General features: G+C 36.9%; 1 protein-coding gene across 2 annotated transcripts in view; it reads right to left on the reverse strand.

The window, feature by feature from the left end:
• Sytl5 (synaptotagmin like 5) overlaps positions 1 to 15707 on the reverse strand; it is a 117563-nt gene extending 101856 nt beyond the window's left edge. For both annotated transcript variants that reach the window (XM_077793982.1, XM_077793981.1), the window contains exon 1: positions 15589 to 15707. In XM_077793982.1, the coding sequence (XP_077650108.1) occupies positions 15589 to 15707 (119 nt within the window). The remainder of the gene's footprint in view (positions 1 to 15588) is intronic.
• Positions 15708 to 26156: the final 10449 nt, after the last annotated feature.

Genomic DNA, 26156 nt, shown 5'->3' on the forward strand with positions numbered 1-26156 from the left:
CAAACAAACCAAATGAAATATATGGGTCCTTAGTGAAAAAAAGCTAGAACTACAGAAAGATTACCAAGATATATAAAATATGTGGGGTTTTTGTTGTTTAGGTGCTAGGGATCAAACCTAGGGCCTTGTCCATGCTCGGCAAGTGCTCTGTCACTAGGCTACACCCCCAGCCCCCTAAAAGATGTTCTGAATTAAAAGAAATAATAAATACGTAAAGCCTCTACAATTCAATTTATAGACAATGTAATTACAATTGAGATCCCTAAGGCACTTTTTTGGCAGGGGAGTTGGGGGCACTCTCAAGAAATAAAACTAAACTGCATATCATAAAATAGAAAGTGATAAAAATAGACAGGGACTTAATTAAAATCCACAGAGGAATTGTCAGAGCTAATAAACAAATACAGAAAAGTTGTATCAATATTCAAAACTCATTAGTATTTATATACACTTGCGATGAGCAACCTGAAAAAGGAAATAAGAAAAACGATTCCATTTATAATAGCACTAACAAGGATAAAATATCTAAGAATAATTTTTTTTAAAAAATGCAATGCCTATACTCTAAAAGCTATAAAATATTGTTGAAAGAAATAAAAGAACACCAAAAAGTAGAACTAACCTAATTGTCCATCAACTGATATGTAGATAAAACAAAATACCATTTAACCATGTGAAAGAATATTATTCAGCTATTAAACTATCAAAAGGAACAAGGTAAAAAATAATAACAATAAAAAATAAAAGAAATAAAATACTGATACATGCTAATAAGACATGGATGATCTTTGAAAACATTACGTGAGGTTTTAAAAGCCATGCAGAAAAAGCTACATGTTGTGTAACTCTATTTATAAGAAATGTCCAGGATAGAACTATCCAGAGACAGACAGTCAATAAGTGGCTGTCAGGGGATGGGGGAAGGGAGATGGGGAAGGACTGTAATTGAGTAAAGTTCGTCTTTGGAGGGTGATGAAAATGTTTGAGAGTTAGTAGGAATGGTTGTCCAACCTTATAAGTACACTAACAACTGCTAAATTGCATACTTAAAAGAGTGAATTTTCTGCTGTGTGAATTATATCACCATTTTCAAAAACATTTAGAAGTTAAAATTCTTAAACTAGTGATAGAGTTTGAAGAGACTACACCAGACTCCAACATAAGGTACTATCATGTATCATACAGGACGCACATGTGTTCGGAAGAGTCTGTGTTCGCAGAGAAACACACAGAAATGTTAACGAGCGTTGTGTCTGGGGAAAAAAAAAATTTAGTTGTAAATGGATCTTTTACTTATTTATTTATTTATTTATTTATTTATATGTAGTGCTGAGGATCAAACCCTTAGCCTCACACATGCCAGGCAAGTGTTCTACCACTGAGCTACAACTCCAGCCCCATGAAGTGACATTTTTATTAGTGAAAATTTTGCTTATATTATTTAGAAATTAAATACCTATTTTCCCAACAATATAATTGATATTAGTTATTTCCTTATGAATTGATCTATATTTGGGTGGGCATGAATCTTGTTCACTTCCCCTCCCAGACTTAACGTTTAGTCACATTCTAGATAACATAAGGTGGATCATTCTATGTTTTTGCAATTTACAGTAAAAAAAGAAGGAAAATTTACTGGCTATGAGTACAAGTTAACCCCTGCTGCCTACAGTCATGTCCTCTATGCCAATTCTGGCTACAGAAGAACAAAAAAGAAGGAAACGTATTAAAATGGGAATATGGGGGAAGAGTGAAAGATATTTAGAAATAGACTGTGTGTGTGTGTGTGTATGTGTACACAGAGATTTGAAAGATACAGATATTGACAGATTATTTCTATGTTTCTCTAAAGTCTATCTATATCTTTGAAATAATACAAATAATATTAGCATGAAATAATATAGACCTCTATAAAGACACACACATGTACATATAGATACATAAATACATAAAATCTAGATAGGTATAAAACTTACTTAAGACTATTAGTGACATAGTTTCAAACAAAACATGAGCAAGTATAAGTTGATTTATTTGGATAATCAAATGGTTGATATGTCTCCAAATATCAGATATTTGGGGCCCTGTGCCTATAGTAAGCACTAGAAGTAAAAATTACTTGGAGGAAAATGCTGCAAAAATCAAAATATAAGTTAGTTTCCTATATATATGTTTATACTGAAATTAGTAAGATCTTGGTAGGAAAACTCCCCAAAGTTTTAAATTCATTTAAGGCAGAGCTGAATTTTTTTGTTTCATTTACTCTGTGACTCATTAAGTGTTAGAGTTCTATTAGGGAACCAGTATGTTCATGCTGGGAATTTCTGTTAATCTATGAAGAAGCTTTGTGGCAATTCTATTAGGATTAAAACAAAATGTTTACCAAACTAGAAGTCTACTCCAATAGTTCTCCTGGTGTTTTATGGAGACAGTGGGTCTTTGGGTTTTTGAGAAGGTCAAACTAATTTTGTTCTTAGCAGCAGTGAGATAAGATTTGGAAAAACAAATAATTCTGCAGATCAAACGTTTGTGGAGTACTAACAGGATATTATTGCTTGGTACTTATTGCTCTCCTTGACTTCCAGGCTGAACGTATAATTCCTAGAATCACATCAAATCCATTTGAACCCAATCTTTAGCTTCTCTGCAGGATTCCAAATAGCCAATTTGAATATACTTTTGCCGTCTATTTCTCCTTCCTTCTCTTCCTCTAGAGGAATCAACCACATTAAAGACAAAACCATAAGGTGAATGCTAATTTCCAGACTGGGATCTATGGTCTCTTGATGATGCTAAGCTTTGGCTTGCATAGTGGCCCATTTCTGTGAAACCAGCTGTGTAGAACAAAACAATAAACTTGTACTTGGGTTTTCCAACAGCATAAAGAACAGCAGAACTTGAAGAACTTTTGTTCCTTTTTATTGTTTGAAAAAAGTCATAGTAACTTTGGATAATGTCATACAGCTTATAGGTCAGAACTGTCAGTAAATACCAAAATAAGGAAATGTTTTTCTGTTTTGTTTCATTTCTGTGACAGCTGTTGGAAAGGCCATGGGCGGACATTCAAAAAGGCCTAAATACGTGTAAAACATCACAGCATAGAGAAAAGGGTGGTGATATGAATGAGACAACCTCAGCTGTGATGTTTCCCAGCTGGGTGAAAATTTGAATCTCTCAGCCGAGCGCAGTGGAGCATGCTTGATATTCCTGTGGCTCAGCAGGCTGAGGCAGGAGGGTCGTGAGTTCAAAGCCAGCCTCAGCAATGGTGAGACACTAAGCAACTCAGTGATACCCTGTTTCTAAATAAAATACAAAAAAAGTAGTTCTGGGGATATGGCTCAGTGGCCGAGTGCCTCTGAGTTCAATCCCTGATAACCGCCCTCCCCCCCAAAATTTTAATCTCTCAAATTTCAGTTGCCATAGCTATAGTACATTATAATAACATATACCTCCAGAACAATCTGGGGATTAAACAAGAATATATGTGCGAATTGAGTAATACATTCTCTGGTGCAAGGTAAGCATTGGATAGCTTACTATCTCTATTTTGGCCTCTCCTATCCCAACAAAGTTTGATAAATTTCTCAGAAATTCAAAGTGGCCCAAGAGTGGAATCTGAGCTCTGAAGCCAGGCTGTGAGGTTACAAATTGCAGTCCTAGCACTTACTAGGTAAAGTGACCTTGGACAAGTTAACTGCACATCAGCTTCCTCATCTGTAAATGGGACTATTCATAGTTCTTACATCATTATATGAATGAATTTATAATCTGTCTATTGCAGTTTTGCAGAATGTTCCTCTATTTCTTGGTATCTTCTAGACATCCAGATTCTTTTTACCATCTAAAGACAATGAAACACATTTAAGCTGTATCAGGACATGTGCTACTACAGACTGGGTGAGGCATAATCTGGAGATGGTGGGACTTTGTGAAATGATCAAACCTCCCAGACAGGAGTGATAAACCCAGTCTAATTCCCTCTTAAGATTGGGAGCCATCTCACCACAAAGGCATGAAAAGCTAATTTTGGCTTTACTATAAATTACTGAAATTTCTAAACTTGCTTGGAATGCCTGCCTGTGCCTTGAACTCACCCATGCCTGGCTCTCCCTGACCAGATAAAACCCTCTCTTGAAACTCTAATGACCCTCATAAATTCTGATGTCAGGGCCAGGTAAAATATTAACTAGCCTTTGTGCTATGTTTGTCAAAATTGTGTTATGTGTAAGTTCTCAACCCCCCCCCCCCCTTTGTGTAACTTTCTGTGCTTTTATAAAGCTGTGCTCCTAGAGAGCTGGTGGAGGATGTCTTCTGTTCCTGCAGTTTTGGGGAGAGATAGCTTGCTTTAGTTGGATTTCAATTGGAGTCGGTGGTCTTTTCTTTGCATCGTGGTCTAACAAGGAGCAAATGTTCCATCTCTGAGAGCTGTTTATAGTCCAACTCCATTGAATTTCTTGGGCTAACCAAGCATGGTGGTGCATACCTGCAATCCCAGCAATTCCAGAGGCTAAGGAAGGAGGATCATGAATCTGAGACCAGCACAGCAACTTAGTGAGACTTGGTCTCAAAATAAAAAAAGAAAGGGCTAAGGATATAGCTCAGTGGTAAAGTTCCCTGGATTCAATCCCCACTACCTGCTGTCCCTGGAAAAGAATCTCTTGGACTATAGAGGTTCTGCTTCCCCCTTAAGTAGCTATCAGGGCTTTCTAATGTAGCCAGCTATTCCCAAGGCTAGACCTACCAAGGTGTTGATGACAACAAAGTCAGCACACTGTTGTTTTTGTAACAAACCTCTATTGGCATACAGCCATAGCAATTTGTTTACATATTTTCAATGGCTACTTTTATTCTACATTGTCAAAGTACTTGTAACGCACAACATATGGCCTGTAGAGACTAAGATATTTACTCTCAGGCCCTTAATGTAGAAAATTTGTTGACCTCCGGTCTACTCCATTAATAAATACATAAATAAATAAATACATGATCCACAAATACATGATCAAATAAAATATGATCTATAACTACAAACTTCTTTATAGATCCAATAAGCATGAAAATTGTGTCTCAGCTCATTTCCATTATTTCAACAATAAAAATAACCATTGGGGTTAGGGATGTAGCTTAGTGGTAGAGTATGCACTTAGCATGTGCAAAGACCTGATTAGATCCCTAGAACCTGACTCCCCCTCCCAAAATAGCACTAGGCCTATAAAGGGTACTGCACAAATGTTGGTTAATTCTGACTCTTGGGGATTGTAGGATGCTTTTAACTGCATATAACAGAGAATCTGATTGAAATTGCTATAAATAATAAGGAAGCATATTATATGGTTTAAATAAGAATTTCAGAAATGTGATAGATTCTAGATGCTAACAAATAACCTGGCATGGCGGTACACACCTGTAATCCCAGCAGCTTGGAAAATGAGGCAGGAGGATTGAAAATTCAAAGCCAGCCTTAGGATCTTAGTGAGGCCCTAAGCAACTCAGTGAGATACTGTCTCAAAACAAAAAAATAAAAAGGGCTGGAAGTGTGGCTCAGTGGTTGAATGTCCCTGGGTTCAATCCCTAGTAACTACAACAAAAAAATGCTAACTAATTATGACTAATTATTTTTAAAAAAATCTTTTCCTGGAGCTGAGCAAAGCAAGTTTGAATAGGGAGGGAAAGTAGAAATGTATGCTGTAAAGCAATGAAAAGGGTCTGCCACCGAGTAAAGCCCAAGATTAGGTACCCAAGAGAATGTAAAGGTTGCTGTATTTTTGTGTGTGGTAGCCAAATGGAAATGACATCCCCTTAGAGAGAATAAAACCCACAAATGAACTGCTAAAATGAATAGTTATTTATAAGCTGAAGAACTCTTAAATGAACCAATACCACAAAGTAGACATTGAATAGTATTTGTTTTTAGGTGTAGGAGATCAAGTGCATTAAAAATGTGTTAATGAGAATTTTTGGAGTAGATATTATGAGTCATGTATATTTTATGTTAGTCTGAGTTCTTTCAGTTAGAAAAGTCTAGGATATGATACAATCAACAGTGATTTCTGTTTTGTACTCACAAACTGTCAGTAATTTTTTTCCATTTGCAATTACTATTGATAGCTCAATTTTCTTTGTAACAATTCTTCCCTCTTTCTTTGATGCACTAGAGCCATAAAGAAATCTGAGTGATTTGTTTTCCACAGAGAACATTTAAAATTCTCTTATTCTCTAACAGTTAAACCCTGTGTCCAGTTGTCTCCTATGACTCCTTTCTGCTTGGTCTGAAGGAAAATAATGTATATTTGGATGAACCTAGAATATAATGGTAGCAGGAAGGTGACTCTCTGCCAGCCCATAGCCCTTATGCCTGGAGGTAATTATCAGGTTTGCTCTGTACCTTCTGGGTATGGAGTATCTTCATGAGCCTCCGGCAACCAGTCCCACCTCAAATAATATCACATTTCAGTGGTTTTGAAAATTGTGGATAACATCTGGGCATAAGGTCTAAAACATTAATTTGATACAATTTTTATATTTTTTCTTCTTCCATTTTTTTCATTTCAAAGGAAGATCTACTCAAATAAACACACAAACACGTAATCAACCTACTGCTTTTCAAACTCCAATTTCTTGACTAGTGGAGTAAGATTCTTCTTTGTAATCTTTATAATTCTTTAAAAAATTACTTCACTTCTATTTCATTCTGAAACTGATTAGCAGAATCTCAAAGCAATTTTGCACGTTATGGTAGAGAACTGAAATACAGCTGACCTATAATTATTTGACAATTTTGAAATCTTTTACTCATTTTGAAGTCAAGCTCAAACAATTCTTCAATTTGTATCTCATTCATAATTACATTACCTTCAACTTCCACAAGATATCAATTTATATCTCTGTAGCACGGTGGAAACGGTTTTTGAAATGGGGAGCATCAAAGTTTACTGCTGCAATAAAACATGTTACACACCTACATTCCTTGTGTTGATGGTTTGGGAGGATAAGAAGTAAAAAGGAGTAAGTTCCCTGTCTGATCTGGCAAAGTTAGAGTAAGGAATAGCCACAAGTGGTGAGATGCAAGGATATATATATATATATATATATATATATATATATATATATATATATGAGAGAGAGAAGGAAATAGGAATGCAAAGCCAGTACTAGCTATAAAATTCACAAAAGTGTAAGAAAGCCAGAAGTAGTGGTTCACACTTGTAATTCCAGTGACTTTGGAGGCTGAGGCAGGAAGATTGTAAATTGAAGACCAACCTTGGCAACCTAGCAAGACCCTAAGGATGTAGTGAGACTCTGTCTCAAAAAAGAAAAAGAAAACAAAAAAATAGGGCTGGGGATGTGGATCAATGATTAAGTGACCCTGGATTCAATCTCCAGTGCCCCCCCGCCAAAAAAAGTGTAATAAAGGGACTATATGGCAATAATCCCTTTACTAATATATATATTTTCCTGCTAAGTATATGTGGCAACTTAACTGGGCCACTGAGTGCCCAGATATTTGATTAAACATTGTTTCTGCATATTTCTTGTTGCAGTGTTTCTGGATGAGATTAACAGTAGACTAGATAAAGTATATTGCCCTCCCCAGTATAAGTGACCTTCAACTGATCTAGTAAAGAGCTAAATAGAATAAAAGGCTGAGTAATAAATAATTCTCTTTCTCTGCTTGACAATCAAGCTGGGAGATCAGTTTTCTCTTGCATTTGGCCTTCAGACTTGGACCGGAATTCACACCATTGGCTTTCATAGTTCTCAGGCCTGTGGACTTGGATTGAAACTATGCCATTTTTTTTTTCCTGGAACTGGACTTCTCAACCTCCACAATCACATGAGTCAATTCCTCATAATGAATACCTTTACCTGTCCATGTATCTCTCCATTATTCTATCTATCTATCTACATTCTATTGGTTCTGTTTCTCTGGAGAGTCCTGACTAATAGAATCTCCAAAGACAGTGTGTTCTATGCTAACCTCTGGGTTCTGCCTCTAGTTTGTGCTTATTTTCTTTAGTTTGTTACATATCTGTCTTCCCCTGTGAGCTTCTATATTGGGCACCTTCCTGTTTTGGGTGACATGAAGTATTCTGCTAGCCTGGTGAAGCTTAAGGACCCTGATCTCAGAATCATGCTTTTGTCTGCATATTATACAATACACAGGTTTACAAAGAAAGTTAATTATATTGAAATGCAGTATTAAAATATTAAAAAATAAATTGGAGCTGAGAATATGGCTCAGTGTTTGCCGAGCACTTGCCTAGAATGTGTAAGGCCCTGGATTCCATTCCTAAGAGTGGAAAAAAAGAAAAAAATTTAAATTAAATTGCTCTACAATAATAGGTACTTAATTTTCATATTAAATATAAAAAATCCTCTGGCAGACTTAATAATTGCCATAGTTTTGTAGTAGTGATGAACATAAATGATATTTTGAGGTATTTGTTACATCATCAATGTGATATGTTAATTTCTACGACCTCTCCTGGTGACAAAGTCAGAGATACAATTAATACTACTGTGGTGTTCTGCCTACATTCATAACTGAATGACATGCTGAATTTCAGTTAAGGCTGATAAAAATAAGGGTATAGTTTTCCTCCAATTGAATATCACAGAATCTCTGGATTCTATAGCAGAATACCCCGAGGAGTCTTCTGTTCTTTTATATCAATCTGCTCTTCTCTCAAGAGTCCAACATGGACCAGTAGAAAGCAGGTGATACAAAAGTATTTGCAGAGTTTCACTATCATGCAGATATATTGGGTCCAAATTAAGCTGCACTGAGTGGATTTAGGTTGCATTTAAACTTACAATAAAAAAGAGGAAGAGGGGTGTGGATGTGGCTCAAGCAGTAGCCCAGGTTCGATCCTCACACCACATACAAAGATGTTGTGCCCGCCGAAAACTAAAAAAAAAAAAAATAAATATTTAAAAAAATTATTTCTCTCTCTCTCTCTCTCTCTCTCTCTCTCTCTCTCTCAAAAAAAAAAAAAGGAAAAATCAGAGAAGGATAAAGGATAAAAAAAAAGCAGAAAGTAATACTATCTGACCAAGGTGCTTAAATGTAGTGCCTCATTTCTTGTTTTGCCAGTATGTAAACCCTAATGACTATGATAAAAATTGCTGGGAACAACTTAATTTATAAATCAAATAAACCAAAAATCCTCATTTTTAATGTTACCCCCAGACTTATTATATGTATATTTCCCTTAAAACTAACTTTGTTAAATAGCAATATCTTTAGTAATAGAAGCTTTACAGTCTTTTGGGCTGGATCTTCCAGAAGTAATTCTGAGATGTACACTTGTGTACAAGTGACTTCTGAAGTACTCTCAGAGAAATCTGTAAGGGAGAAAGGGACGCAGGGGAGAGTTGCCTGTCACTTGTGGCTCTATGGGAAACTCCAGTCACCTAAAGACAACTGATTTAATCCTAAAGCCAACCTTATAAGGTAACTACTATCATTATTTCTATTTTGTCAGATGGGGAAATAGATTTATCTATGGAAGCTTCTTGTCTAAAGTAATCAAAAGATTCCATGATGCATCTAAGATTTGAATTCTGGATGTGTGATTCAACAGCATGTACTCTAAACATCTTGCCACCCACTTTGGGATGACTTCTCAATACATGAGGCCATTAAGGGTGGCTGAGTCTGAGTCACCCAGCCTAAGTTCCTGTCTTGAGAGCTCAGACCAAAATGAGACAACATATCTAATGCAGTTATACAGGACACTCAATAAATATTAGCCACTGTTATTATTAAAGAAGGGGAAAAACATAGCTTTAAAACACCTATTTTCTATAAAAGTGTCTCTTGGATCTATAGAAGCCTTTTTTCTGCTACTCTCAAAAGTTTGAAAAATCCAGGAAATTAGTGATGGTATTCTTGACAGCTCTGTTGTAAATTACACAATTGGCTTTATTCATTTATAGTTGGTAAGAAGACAAGGAAAAAATAAAATGGGAAAAGAGAAGAGAGAGTATAATAGATTATTTCAAAAAGTTATTGGAATGACAGTAACAAATATTCTGAATAAAATCCTATTCGTTATATTTCAATGCTTCCTGGGATCTGGTATTAAATTATTTCTTCCTAGGGAATGATTTTTAATTTCCCTGAGAATGTCACCAATAAGTTAATACATCATCCCCCATAAACAATGTCACTTTCTGCAGTGCATTACACAATTTATTCACTTTTGCAACTAGACTACACTAATGCCAAAAATACAATTCCTGATTTCTTTACAATAATTAACTGCAGTTGAATTCTAGGCCTCGAAAAAGGACACTAATTTTAATCAAAATCTTTGGTTTCTATAAGATTGGTTGAATATCTTGCAGAAGTAGAAATGAAGTCTCTGTACTTTTAACTATGAAATAAATATCAAGTCAAGAATATTTTGATGTAGTTCCAATTCTAAGGATCCTACTTGCTTCAGGCATAGTAAATATTGTTGTAACATGTGAAGATAATTTTATGACAAGTTTTATCCTCAAGTAAAATAAGTTTCATGAGCTGGGGGTGTAGCTCAGTGACAGAGTATATGTTTATCATGCTTATCATGCACAAGGCTCTAGATTCAATCCTCAGCACCAGAAAATAAAATAATAAATATAAGACTCAGATTATTATTTGGGGAGCCACAAAAGACCAAAAAAGTACACCATGCACAGTTGGCAGTTATTGAAGAGGGATTTCTTTATATTGATTTTTTATGTATAACCTCTCTTCCGGGTTGAGGTGTAATAACCAGTACAGGCAGCAACCAATTACAATGGGTATTGCAACTAATCATAATGATGATATGACAATTCAGAGCAGATGATGCAACCAATCAGAGTGGATGCTGGCTGACACACAGGTGAGGTCATACCTGGGAAACCAACTAAATATCAGCCCTGCCTAAAATGTATGTGAAACCCAACTGTATTCATATTGCTCAACTCCATTCACATAGAAACTTATGTCAATAAACTCAACTGACTCGGGAGTTACCATGGGAACTTTTCACTATCCAGATCCCTTTCTTCTTCTCCCAGGTGTGGGTAAAGGCAAAGTTCCAATAAGACTGACCTGAGAAAGGCATTACAAATAAATAATAACTCATGTTTATTGAATACTCAGGGACCAAGCATTGCATGTGTATCACCTTTCTTGATAATTACCTTTCTTCAACAATCCTGTGAGGTACTATTCTTTTTTTTTGGTACCAGGGACTGAATCCAGAGGCACTGAGCTACATCTCCATCCCTATTTTGTATTTTATTTAGAAACAGGGTCTCACTGAGTTGCTTAGGGCCTCACCATTGCTGAGGCTGGCTTTAAACTCATGATCCTCCTGTCTCAGCCTCCCAAGCTGCTGGAATTACAGGTATGCACCACCACGCTTGACTTATTATCTTTGTTTTACTGATAAGAAAGCAAGGCATGAAGAAATTGAGTAATGTGTTTTCAGCTTTCTGTTACTATAACAAAATATCTGAAATAATCAACTTAAAAGCAGAAAAGGTTTATTTTGGCTCATGGTTTCCACCCATGGTGGCTTGGTCCAGTTGCTTTTGGGCTTTGACAAGGCAATACACATAGTGGGTGCATGTGGCATAGGATGCCTATTTACCTCATGGTGACCAGAAAGCAAAAGATAGTGAAGGCATTAATAAATTCCTTAATACATATGAACTACCCAGATTGAGTCAGGAAGATATAAACAACCTAAACAGACCAATATCAAGTGAGGAAATAGAAGAAGCCATCAAAAGACTACCAACCAAGAAAAGCCCAGGACTGGATGGGTATACAGCGGAGTTTTACAAGAACTTTATAGAACTAATACCAATATTCCACAATCTATTTCAGGAGATAGAAAAAGAGGGAGAACTTCCAAATTCATTCTATGAGGCCAATATCACCCTGATCCCCAAACCAGATAAAGACACCTCAAAGAAAGAAAACTACAGACCAATATCCCTAATGAATTTAGATGCAAAAATCCTCAATAAAATTCTGGCAAATCGTATACAAAAACACATCAAAAAGATCGTGCACCATGATCAAGTAGGATTCATCCCTGGGATGCAAGGCTGGTTCAATATACGGAAATCAATAAACGTTATTCACCACATCAATAGACTTAAAAATAAGAACCATATGATCATCTCGATAGATGCAGAGAAAGCATTCGACAAAGTACAGCATCCCTTTATGTTCAAAACATTAGAAAAACTAGGGATAACAGGAACTTACCTCAACATTATAAAAGCTATCTATGCTAAGCCTCAGGCTAGCATCATTCTAAATGGAGAAAAACTGAAGGCATTCCCTCTAAAATCTGGAACAAGACAGGGATGCCCTCTATCACCACTTCTATTCAATATAGTTCTGAAAATACTGGCCAGAGCAATTAGACAGGCAAAAGAAATTAAACGCATTAAGATAGGAAAAGAAGAACTTAAATTATCACTATTTGCGGATGATATGATCCTATACCTAGAAGACACAAAAGGGTCTACAAAAAACTACTAGAGCTAATAAATGAATTCAGCAAAGTGGCAGGATATAAAATCAACACGCATAAATCAAAGGCATTCTGTATATCAGCGACAAATCTTCTGAACTGGAAATGAAGAAAACCACCCCATTCACAATATCCTCAAAAAAAAAAAATACTTGGGAATCAACCTAACAAAAGAGGTGAAATATTTATACAATGAAAACTACAGAACCCTAAAGAAGGAGATCTTAGAAGATGGAAAAATATACCCTGTTCATGGATAGGCAGAACTAACATCATCAAAATGGCGATATTACCAAAAGTTCTCTATAGGTTCAATGCAATGCCAACCAAAATCCCAACGGCATTTCTTGTAGAAATAGAGAAAGCAATCATGAAATTCATGTGGAAAAATAAAAGACCCAGAATAGCAAAAGCAATTCTAAGCAGGAAGTGTGAATCAGGAGGTGTAGCGATACCAGATTTCAAACTGTACTACAGAGCAATAGTAACAAAAACAGCATGGTACTGGTACCAAAACAGGCAGGTGGACCAATGGTATAGAATAGAGGACACAGAAACCAATCCACAAAATTACAACTATCTTATATTCGATAAAGGGGCTAAAAGCATGCAATGGAGGAAGGATAGCATCTTCAACAAATGGTGTTGGGAAAACTGGAAATCCATATGCAACAAAATGAAACTGAATCCCCTCCTCTCACCATGCACAAAAGTTAACTCAAAATGGATCAAGGAGCTTGATATCAAATCAGAGACTCTACATCTGATAGAAGAAAAGGTTGGCTCCAATCTACATATTGTGGGGTCGGGCTCCAAATTCCTTAATAGGACACCCATAGCACAAGAGTTAATAACAATAATCAACAAATGGGACTTACTTAAACTAAAAAGTTTTTTCTCAGCAAGAGAAACAATAAGAGAGGTAAATAGGGAGCCTACATCATGGGAACAAATTTTTACTCCTCACACTTCAGATAGAGCCCTAATATCCAGAGTATACAAAGAACTAAAAAAATTAAACAATAAGAAAACAAATAACCCAATCAACAAATGGGCCAAGGACCTGAACAGACACTTCTCAGAGGAGGACATGCAATCAATCAACAAGTACATGAAAAAATGCTCACCATCTCTAGCAGTCAGAGAAATGCAAATCAAAACCACCCTAAGATACCATCTCACTCCAGTAAGATTGGCAGCCATTATGAAGTCAAACAACAAGTGCTGGCGAGGATGTGGGGAAAAGGGTACACTTGTACATTGCTGGTGGGACTGCAAATTGGTGCGGCCAATTTGAAAAGCAGTATGGAGATTCCTGGGAAAGCTGGGAATGGAACCACCATTTGACCCTGCTATTGCCCTTCTCGGACTATTCCCTGAAGACCTTAAAAGAGCGTACTACAGGGATACTGCCACATCGATGTTCATAGCAGCACAATTCACAATAGCTAGACTGTGGAACCAACCCAGATGCCCTTCAATAGATGAATGGATAAAAAAAAATGTGGCATTTATACACAATGGAGTACTACGCAGCACTAAAAATGACAAAATCATGGAATTTTCAGGGAAATGGATGGTACTAGAGCAGATTATGCTAAGTGAAGCTAGCCAATCCCTTAAAAACAAATGCCAAATGTCTTCTTTGATATAATGAGAGCAACTAAGAACAGAGCAGGGAGGAAGAGCAGGAGGAAAAGATTAACATTAAACAGAGACATGAGGTGGGAGGGAAAGGGAGAGAAAACGGAAATTGCATGGAAATGGAGGGAGACCCTCAATGTTATATAAAATTGCATATAAGAGGTTGTGAAGGGAATGGGGAAAAAAACAAGTTGAGAAATGAATTACAGTAGATGGGGTAGAAAGAGAAGATTGGAGGGGAGGGGAGGTGGGATAGTAGAGGATAGGAAAGGTAGCAGAATACAACAGTTACTAATAGGGCATTATGTAAAAATGTGGATGTGTTACAGATGTGATTCTGCAATCTTTGTAATGTTTTGAACAACCAATAAAATAAAATTAAATTTAAAAAAGTGATCTAGGAAAAAAAAAGAAAAAAAAAGAAAAAAAGAGATTTGTGTCCCACAATCCCCTTTGTGGGCACAACCCCAGTGACCTAAGTCCTCCCACTAGGCCGTATCTCTCTCTTTTTTTAATTTTTAAAAATTTATTTATTTATTCTAATTTGTTATACATGATATCAGAATGTATTTCAATTCATAGTGCACATATACAGCACAATTTTTCATGTCTATGGTTGTACACAGAGTAGATTCATACCATTTGTGACTTCATACATGTACTTGGGGTAATGATGTCCATCTGTCCATCTCATTCCACCATATTTCCTACCCTCATGTCCCCTTCCTTTCCCCTCCCTCCCCTTTGCCCTATCTAAAGTTCCTCCATTCCTCCCATGCTTCCCCCCCCATCCCCATTATGTATCAGCATCCTCATATCAGAGGAAACATTCGGCCTTTGGTTTTTGGGGATTGGCTTACTTTACTTAGCATTATATTCTTCAACTCCATCCATTTACCTGCAAATACCATAATTTCATTCTTTTTTAGGGCAGAGTAATAGTCTATTGTGTATATACACCAGTTTCTTTATCCATTCATCTGTTGAAGATAGGCCCCATCTCTTATAGTTTCTAACACCTCTCATGAGCACCAAGCTGGGGACCATGACATTTACATATAGGCCTTTGAGGAATAGTCAAGATTCAAATCATAGCAAATAACTTGTTCAAAGTCACACAACAAATACACACCAGGGTTGTTAAACAAACTTGAGTATCCTTCTTCTTAGATATTAGTTATGATGTTGTTAGCAAATGAGCGCTCTCATTAACACCATATGATTCAATGGAGTTCATGTTCCTATTTTACTAAATGCTGAAATAACGAAGATGTTTTCTAATATTTGGTCCACTATTGGGAACCCATAACGTCCCTGACAAACATCTGTCTCCAATGCGGTCACACTTATCCTATTTCTGATTTAAATTGCTTCAAACAGGAAATAGTCAAGGAGGGAGGAAATGATAAAAGGGTCTTACCTTATTCTCTTGTCCTCCACTTTTTTCAAATATTCATCTCTTTTTAGGACTCCCAGGATCATTTCCTTCTCATGATCTAATAAGAATGACAGATTGATCAATTCCGAATTCTTAGACATGATATTTTGGTGGCAGCTGTGAGTAGGACTCACTGGTTGAATCTTCCAGAGGGTGAAATGATGTGGACGATTGCTGAGGTTCCCCCTGGCCAACTCAGAGTCACTCAGTTCAAGTTTGGTGAAAGTAGTTTTTATAAACTCTCTGCAGAATTGCTGATGGTGGCTAGATAGTCTTCCACGATACACAGAAAACAGACTCTACTGGAATTGTGTTCCAAGAAAGTCATTATTGTTTTAACTTAAAAAAAGAAAAATTTTCCAAAGCTTTACTGTGATGTGTAGTCAGACAGCGGCTGAATTTCACTAATGATGCTCAACTTGGGTTCTTCAGAAAGCTGCAAAGCAGGAATCAGATCCCCTGGGACAGAATGATTAAAATACTGAAAAGGTGGAAGAAACAAAAGAGAAAAATTAATTAGGCAGTTTTCCCCACAGCACTTGTAAAATGACATAATTTTTGAAATACCAATGTACCTAACACAAACAACATTTTTAAAATCAGCAAACATGCATTTATTAAATACTTATTTCATGTTTTGTTTTTTAAACCACAAAATGGCATTGAGTTGATTCCAGGCCCTCCATGCAAATTCAGTTTCTTCTATTATAATTTGCTTCCTCTGACAGACACATCCCATCATCACTCTTGCAGTTGTATTGGGTCACCACTTTGGGACACTAAATGCACATACCGGATGGTCCACAACAGGTCAGGACCCTTTAAGCAGCTCCCTCCTTCTCCCGCCTGCCCAAACTAGGGCCATAGGCATAAAAAGCACAACTGGTGAAACAAGTATGAATGCATACTATGTATCAATCTAAATATATCTCACAAACAATGAATGAAAATGCTTCAGTTACAGAAGAATTCATGCAGAATGACTGCAATATGAAGGCTATATCTTGTATCTTTTATTTTATTTAATTTAGAACTACATACATTAGTAGTATAAATATAGGTAAATTCAGGGGAAATTCAAGATCCTGATTACTTTCATATAATCACAGAGGAGAACACAGGGCCTTCCCCTATACTGGGTAATGTTTTACTCATAAGAAGGGCTTTATTTCTCATGATTTATGCAGTTGTTTGTGAATTATCACAAATATGTTATATATATATATATATATATATATATATATATATATATATATATATCCCCACTCATTTGCAGTTTCAATTACCTGAAGTCAACTTCAGTCTGAAAATATAAAAAATTCCAAAAGCAAGCAATTCTGAAGTTTTAAATCGTGTGCCATTTTGAGTAGAGTGATGACATTTTGTGCCATCCCATTCTGTCCTGCTCAGGATGTGGCTTCTCCCTTTGTTCAGTGTATTCATACTGTATATACGACCTGCCCATTACTCACTTAATAGCCATCTTGTTAATCCATATTGTAGTGTTTATGTTCAAGTAATGATTATTGATAATGGCCTCATGGTGCAAAAATAGTGATACAAATGAAGCTTAAAACATATGTTTTAAGAAGGCATAAGACATAGGTCATAAAACATAGAAGGACAAATTAAATATGGTACTATGTGGTAGACAGGAAAAAAACTTAGTGTATATATGGTTCATTACTATCTTCAGTTTCAGGCATCCATTATGGACGTCTTGGGATGCTATATGGGGGCAACTACTGAACTACAAAATAGATGTTTTAAAACTACCCCCTTGTGAACATAAGAAGCTTGCCAGGCCCTGTCTCTCATCACTAACTTTTGAGCACATTTTATTGATTTGGATTCTCTCTGTACAATTCGTCAATGATGATGACTCCTAGGGTGATCTGTTGGATTTTGTGATTGAACATCCTCCCAACATACTATCCCTTAGTCTCCCCTCAGGTCTATGAACTACGATCTACATGCGAGTTATACATGGTTTGCTTGGCTCTTGCCAGACTTGCAGACATAGCCACTCAAAGACTGCTCTGGGGCCTTGCAATAGCCATAAGATCAGGATGACCTCAAAATCTCAGAACAATTGAAAGGACAGGTTCGAATCCAGAGCCTTCCCAAATTTCCAATCCCCTGTTTATTGTATACAGTAAGCACCAAACCAAAATGTTGTTGAAATGACTCAAAATTGAACTGTTTCCTACAGACCAAGAGGTAGCCACCTCTGAGGAAATTGGCCCAAGTCGTTGCAGACTGTCTGGATTTACTCTAAATCTTTCTTCCATATCTAAAGCCTTAGAGGCATCAGGGAACAGAGGGACCCAAGATTGAAACAAACAGGAAGAAGCAAGGTTAAGAGCAAAAGGGGCACTTCAGAAAATTTAATGGTTTGGATTGTGCATCACTGTCAACTGCTGTCTCCTCACATAAAGAACATGATTGATTCTTTCCATTCTTTGTGTGTCTCTTTGATTTTGTGCTGACATGGAAAAAAATAATTGGAAACTCAGTCAATGAATATATTACCATTACAGCCGGATTTACTTAAGAAATATTTTATGTCTGAAATATCAGATTTAGAAGGTCCTACATGAGTACTCTACAGAATCATATATAGCAATTATTCAAGGAGTGGAGAGCTATAAAAAATGTTTGAATGATGCTAATTGTTATCCCTGCCTTTGGCTGTAAAATCTAGTCTTTGTTCTAAAAATCCAAAGGACTGCCCTGTGAGGGGAATAGAGGAAGGGAAGCACCTACAGATGACAGAGAAGATGGAAAGAATATAAGAAATAAAATTGTCCTCTGAGAGTTCAATTAGTTAAGCTCTGAATGTATCTGTATGAATAGGCTAATGGGTTTGTAAATGAGTGGCCAAGATCAGAAATAGCCAAAACTTTATCAAGAAAATCAGGATGTTTCCTCCAGAAGGCAGGGTTGGACTGTGATTGTAATTCAGTAAGATGGAATCTATTTGACGATAATACAGTCCTTTAAAAGAAACATGGGATGGGGGAGAAGAGACAGTGAGCTTGGACCTAGTTAAAGAAGATCTAAGGAGCTAGATGCTGATGGTGTACATATGGACTGCAACCAGGGAAGAAATTTCCAGGTCTCTAAAGGGAAACAGCTTGTTTGTACTCTATAACACATGTTCTATGTTGGGTGATGAAACAAATCACTGTCTGACAAATCTTCATACTATTAATCACTCAAATCATACAATGAAGTCCTCTTGCTCAAACTTCATTTCCTTCCAGAAACTCCTCACTGTAAGTTGGTTTTCCATAGAGTTCTCGCTACAGGAATGAATATTCTGGTCCTGCCTACAGGGAACTCTATGCTTGGTTTAGTTTTAGTCCATGTTTCACCTGTTCATTGTGTGCCAACCAAATCAAATTTCTGAGCCTTTGCACTGAGAACCAGAATTTCAGAAGCTGGGCTGAATGAATTTATGTAAGTATGAAGCATCTTTGTGTGTGGTGTTGGGGGTGGGGGTGGGGTCTCAGGGATTGAACTCAGGGACACTCAACCACTAAGCCACATCTCCAGCCCTATTTTGTATTTTATTTGGAGACAGGTCTCACTGAGTTGTTTAGTACCTCACTGTTGCAGAGGCTGGCTTTGAACTCGTGATCCTCCTGCCTCAGCCTTCTGGGCTGCTGGGATTACAGGCGTGCACCACCATGCCAGCTAGTACATAGCATCTTTTGATTCCTCTTTTCAGGTAGTTCATAGGCCCAGTTGAACAACACTTTACCCACTACATACTTCAAATAAGTGAAAAACAAAATGAGTAGTTGATCCTCATTTTTTAAGTTAAATGTGCACAGTAAATACTAGTCAGATTAGGAGAGAGAAATTCATTTTATTTTATTCTTCATTTCCTTACCTAAATGGCTCTGTTTAAACATTTCACATGTGGATTCTGTCCTGTGGTCAGTAACAGCTGAAATGGGCTAAACTGTTTGGAAAGATGACATGACTTGTATGTCATTCAGCTGCCTTTGGGCATTGATAGCTTTTGTAGGTCATTAACTCTCCTGATTATCAAAAACGATGCCATAATACAAAAATTCTAACAGTATCACACAAGGATATAAATTTTAAAAAAGCATCTATTTTGAGTAACACTTAAAAATGATAGAGGTTGATATTTGAGTCAAAAGAAAGGGTATATCTTAAAATTTCTCTTTACTGTGTACTTGAAATTAAGCTTTAAAAACAGAATATTTATGGGTGTGCTCTTAGAATGAAATTAATAAGAATAATTTCAAAGCTGGGGATATAGCTCAATGATAGAGTGCTTGCCTACCATGCATGAGGCCCTGGGTTTTATCCCCAGTAAGAAAAAAAAAGTTAATTTGCTTTTTGCCTATTACTGTGTGACAACACAATTAGATGGATTTCCAACATTCTTAGAGGGATGTTTGGAAGAAAAGCTAAATAACATATGCACAATTCACTTGAGGGTGTCTTTCAAAAAGACAAAGCAGTCATCCTGCAGGGAAACTATAACTAGAGTATCAGTACATATGACTGTCAAAAGTAGGAACTATCATAGAGATAAAGATGCTGTGGGGAGAGAAAAAAATAGTACTTTTACTATAAAAGACTCAAGGGCAGATGCTATGGAATTGCAGGCATTCATTTTCAATAGAACAATTTCTTCTCGCTGAGCAACTCTACAGTATATTATGTGGGAGTGTAGTAGCTGAGGTTTTTTTTTTTTTTTTTTTCAAATTTCACATGGAATTGATTCTCCAAACAATAAGAAGGCCAATTAACAGTACCATAAACTTTATATTGATGCTTCAAGATCTGCATTCTCAGAAGATTCTACAATAACAGCTAATAGTAACATGGCTCAACTAACCTTTATGATCCCACTTCATGAAATACTATCTCCATTATACAGATGAGAAAACTGAAGCATAGAGAAGTTAAATAACTCGTCCATAGTAAACCAGTTAGTAAGTAACTTAGAGTAGTCTGGTTTCAGGGATCTTGTTTATAACCATCATATTTTCTGCATCTTAGTGCCACCATGGAATAAAATTAGTCCACAAGATGCTATTAAATATTTTATGGAATTTCAAAAAATTCTATAGTCTGACATTAATTCATATGAATACTCTAATGTTCACTGTGAACTTTTACTGAATCCTTAGTTTGGAAAAAGATATTTAATATTATTAGTTTGTATCTTGGCATCAGGTATTTTGATAATTTTAAAGTGAAGACTATTTTTAGTTTTAAAATATTGGTTAGGATAAAACCTAAATAACAAATCCAAGAGAGGAAGTTTTGAAAGAAAAATTAGAAGATGCACTTACATTTTGAGATAATTACCAAAGAGTGGAAATTTTGATGTAGCTTCAAGTTACAGCAATATGATGGAGTAATTTAGACGAGGTACATAAAACACACCTGAAGTGTAAAACATTTCAGTTATATTATTAGTTGAAAATAGGAAGATAATTAGGTTTTTAAATGCATGTATGTTTAATGCAACAGATATGTGCATATGTAATACATGTAGATACACAGGAAAAGGCAAAGCATGACGCATACTGGCCTGTGAATCACGTTGCATCCAGAAATTGGAGGGGTTTGAGAAGGGATGAAAAAAAAAAAGACATTTCCACATTGTTCATTATTTTGAACACGTTCCTATAATTTTATATCATTTATGAGTTTAAAAAATGTTAAGAAGCAATAAGGTGTAGTGGTAGTCTGGAGTTAGAAACAAGAGAAGCAGAAGCGAAAAAATAATTTTAAGAATTTGATCCTAGAAGGACACAGGTGACATTATAGCAATAGGGAAATGGGAGGTAGGGGCAATATGCTGGTTTCAGTGGGCAATAACAGGCTTGGGTTTTAGACATACTGTGAATTATGTGACACCCTAGTTCTCATAGTATTCTTTCTCAATTCTTGTTCTTCCATATAGGATTTCTGTTTTTTGGTTTTTTTTGTTGTTGTTGTTTTTGTTTTTTTTTTTTTTTTTTTTTTTGGTCACTGTGACCAAAATACCTGACAAGTGCAACTTAGAAGAGGAAAAGTTTATTTGGGCTCATGGTCTGGGAGGTTTGGCCCATGATCAGCCAGCTCCATTGCTTTGGGCCTCAGGTAATGCAGAACATCATGGCAGAAGGTTCTAACAGTGGAAAGCTGATCTGTTCATGGTCACCAGGGAGCAGTGAAATAGAGGAGAGGGGGACAAGGAAGATGCACCCTTCTAGGCCATATACCCGGTGACCCACCTTTTCCAGCCATGCCCCACCTGCCTATGGTTATCATTCAGTCAGTCCATTCACACTAGGATGGATTGATGAGGTTACAGCTCTCAAAATCTCATCATTTTACCTTTGAACATCCATGCACGGACACGGAAGCTTTTGGGGGGACACCTCATATCCAAACCATAGCAGGATTCATCAAAAACACAAATTTGATAATTGTCACTCTCATACTGCAAACTCTTCAATGTGTCAATGTCTCACGTCGCCCCCTTTTATTTTCAGTGCTGGAGATTGAATCCAGGGGTGTTCTACCACTGAGCCATATCCCCAGCCATTTGCATTTTTTTATTTTGAGATAAGGTCTCACTAAGATGCTAAGGTAGACCTCCAACTTGAGATTCTCTTGCCTCAGCCTTCCAAATGCTAGGATTATAGGTGTGCCACCTCTGTGCCTGACTTTCTTTACTGTTATTAGCTCAAATTGTTTAATATGAGTCACAAACCTTTCACAATTGGGCCCTTACTCACCCCTCTCTCACATATATATCCCCTAGTCACACTCAGTGTTTCATTTCTCTAAAGAAGCAATAATCTCTCTCACCTCCAGATCTTCCTACTTGCAAGACTGCCTGGGACATTCTCCCCTCCTATCTTCACATCCTAATTCCTAAGTATCCACAGAATTTAATCCCCAGTACCCCTCCCCCCCAAAAAAAATCCAGCAAATGGTGCATGTACAAATCCCTCTATTATGTACAACTATAATGCACCAATAAAAATGTGGAGGAAAAAAACCTATGAGAATCACATAAAAAATCCAGCAAATGTCATTTCTGTCAAAAATATATTGTAGCCATACTAGCTCAGCTTCATATGTCATGATACACTATATATATATATATATATATATATATATATATATATATATACGCTAATTATCATGCTTGGCCACCAACCAATCAAGAAAAGAACAATAAGTACTAGAGTCATAGAGTAGGGTAGGAGAGCTGGAGGATAACGCACTTAAATAAAAAAATTATTTTTTTTTAGTTGTAGTTGGACACAATGCCTCTATTTCATTTATTTATTTTCATGTGGTGCTGAGGATCAAACCCAGGGCCTCACGTGTGCGAGGCAAGTGCTCTACCACTGAGTCACAACCCCAGCCCAATACACATATTTTTAAAAGTATTCAATTTATGGGGATATGTTCAATCTGAAAAGAAAATAAAAACCAAATAACCCAACCCTGTTATTTCCCACTCAAACCATGGAAGAAGCATGTATAAACCATGTGTCAGAAACTGTTCTGGATCTAAGGAATGCACACATGAAGAAAGCATGGGTCCCATTCTCAAGGGCTTTGTCTACTTTGTCATGGAGACATAAAAATGTCACAAATGGCAACTCTAGAACTGAGAGCATAAAGAAAACAATAAGGGAGAAGAGAGTGGTTATTTTGGGTTGTTAAGAAAAGCAAATGTGAAAAGTCACAAGAACACATAACTAGTCCAGGAATTAGTGTCTAACCCCAGGGCCAGGGTCTGGGCTAATGGCGAAGAGTTGAAAGGATGGGGATCCTGGTTTGGGAGGAATTTGGTATCCACTAAAGCATCTGGATTTTATCTAGTGTTTATCAAACTCTATCTTCAGGATGTTTTCTCAGGAAACACAGTAAGAGAGGCTGAGCAGCCAAGCCTGTTTTTATCTGTTCTATAAGTTGGATTTCCTGATCAAACTTTATTTGAAGCAAGAGTTCCATGACCTTAAAAAGTCTACAAAAACTGCTCCTATGGCATCAAGCTGTTGAAAGCTTTTAAACCAAGGAATAACACAGTCAGATTTCTAGTTTAGATTTGTATTTTGAAAAAACATCACTCCTTGGTGACTGGTTGAAGGACAGGATGGAGGTCAGATAAACAACGAGGAGGTACCTGCAGGAGAGCCAGGGGAAATCTGGGAATTAAAGCAGTGATAGTGGGACAGAAAATAAGGTTCATTTTTGAGATCTTGGGGGATGATCTCAATAAGAACCAGTGACCAACTAGATATGAGTGGTAAGGAAGAGAGTGTGCCCAGCATGGCTCTCAAATTTTAATGCATATAAGAATATGTAAGGGGTTTGTTTAAAAAAAATAGATTCCTGTGGGATGCGGTGGCACATGCTTATAATCCCAGCAGCTTGGGAGGCTGAGGCAAGGAGGATCGAAAGTTCAAAGCCAGCCTCAGCAACTGAGTGAGGCCCTGAGCAACTCAGCAAGACCTTGTCTCTAAATAAAACAAAATAAAGGGCTGATTGATGTGGCTCAGTAGCCAAGTGCCCCTGAGTTCAATCCACGATACCCCCTCCCCCCAAATAGATTCCTGAGGTTCCAGTTCCAGAGATTCTGATTCAGTAAAACTGAGGTAAAATCTTGGAATGTTGATGGTAATACTCTTTGCAGATATGGAGAAGACAAGATGAAAAAGATTGTGAAAGAAAAATAATAATTAATTACAATTTAGATGCATTGAGGTCCAGGTGCTTATAAAGTAAGTATTAATAAAGATTTGTCCAAAAAGGCATTTGGAATATGGAACTTTCAATAAACTTTTTAGGGTTTATCAGAGAAATCTACACTAGTGACATTGAATTGGGAATCACTGGGCCCTAGGTGATAGCTGAAGCCAATCAAGTGAGATCACCCAGAAGAGAAAAGGAATAAGGGTAGTACCATTACAAGCAACAATATTTAAGGAATGGACAGAGGAATAAAGGAGATGATGAAAGAGACCAAGGAGGGATAAACAAAAAATATGGGAGAATTAGTAGAGTGTATTGAGCCAGGAGACAAGGATATTACTCAGTCAATGGTATAGGTCTTTGCTACATTCAGCTTTCAACTATCCAATCAGGTAAACAGTTACAAATACCTCCACTGGCAAAAATGTAGCACACTAAACCCAGAATCTCTTGCACCACATCAATAACTTAAACCTAATCCAGTGTAGTATCACAATTTCCTTATGTTGACCACCACCCCCAAGCTTCTAATAATACAAAACATATCTTGGAATTTTTTGGCATATAATCTAATTATTTACAGGTCAAACTTTGTACTTGTTCCCCTGTAGCGTGCTAAAATCTGATCACCGCTATGGGCCTTGTGGCAATGAGGGTTGTTTGGAAGGAGGGGTGGGTATTGAGAATGGGCAACTTCTTGTATCAAAAAGGGGGATCCCAAATTAAACATTTGTTAGGAGATCTAAACTTGCATTGACAAAAACAAAGGAAACAACAGATCAAGGTGGACATCAGGGAGGAAACTCTGCACTAGAGGATTATGGTGCAGGACCCTACTTGAAGCATGGAGAATTTTGAAAGTCATGCATGTTCTGAAGTAAATATAGAATAGGTCTTTTCCATATGGGATCAAAGTGAGTTAATGTCAGGAAAAAATGAGCAGAAATACCTTAATACAAATGAAATACGTGGTCACATAGCTTTTGAAATCTTAGTTCCCTGAACAAATATCTTAACTAGTTTGAAGGCTGGTGTGAGAAGATGCAACTTCTACCCATAAGTTCCACTAACCACCGTCCAAACCTAGTTAACCAAGCTTATAACTTGGACTGAAGATTAATCCCAGGGAATCTTGCTTCTGAGGTTGTGGACACACGACTCAGATGAGAAAGAATCAAGTTCCTTGATAGATATCTGCCAGTGCTATCACCAGGAGAGTAGCTTGCCACTCCAGGAGGATCTATTTTTAAACTAATCCTGAACTTGACTCCCACTCACCTGTACCTCTTTTTCCAACTAGAGGAGGAATGATTCATAAATACAGCCAGCTTACTGTCCCTTGTATTTAATTCTTGGTAATGCCATGTCTGTCACATGCAGCAATGAACTGTGGAGAATAAGATAGATGACATTTCTGCTCCTCAAAAGGGACTTTACACCATGGTCTACAGCAGGAGTTGGCAAAACTCTTTTTTAGTCAGGACTGGCTAGCAAATATTTTAGACTTTTAGGACTAAGGGCCCAAATCATAGCTACTTCATAGATACTTATGCAACAACTGAATTAACAGATGTCTACAATGTTTTATTGACAAAATGAAAGTATAGTAATAATCACTGAGCACAGGTGATTTTTGTAACACAGATCTGGTAATGAGAATGGACTTTTAGAGCACATAACATTTGACATCATTGGGTCCAAAGTTAGCACTGTTATCATCAATATAATGATAGGAAATGATAATAGCTCAGGCCTCACCCTGGGCCTACTGGATGTGAATTTCCTTATGGGCCCCC

Source organism: Urocitellus parryii, chromosome X (assembly GCF_045843805.1).
Source record: "Urocitellus parryii isolate mUroPar1 chromosome X, mUroPar1.hap1, whole genome shotgun sequence".
NCBI lineage: Eukaryota > Metazoa > Chordata > Mammalia > Rodentia > Sciuridae > Urocitellus > Urocitellus parryii.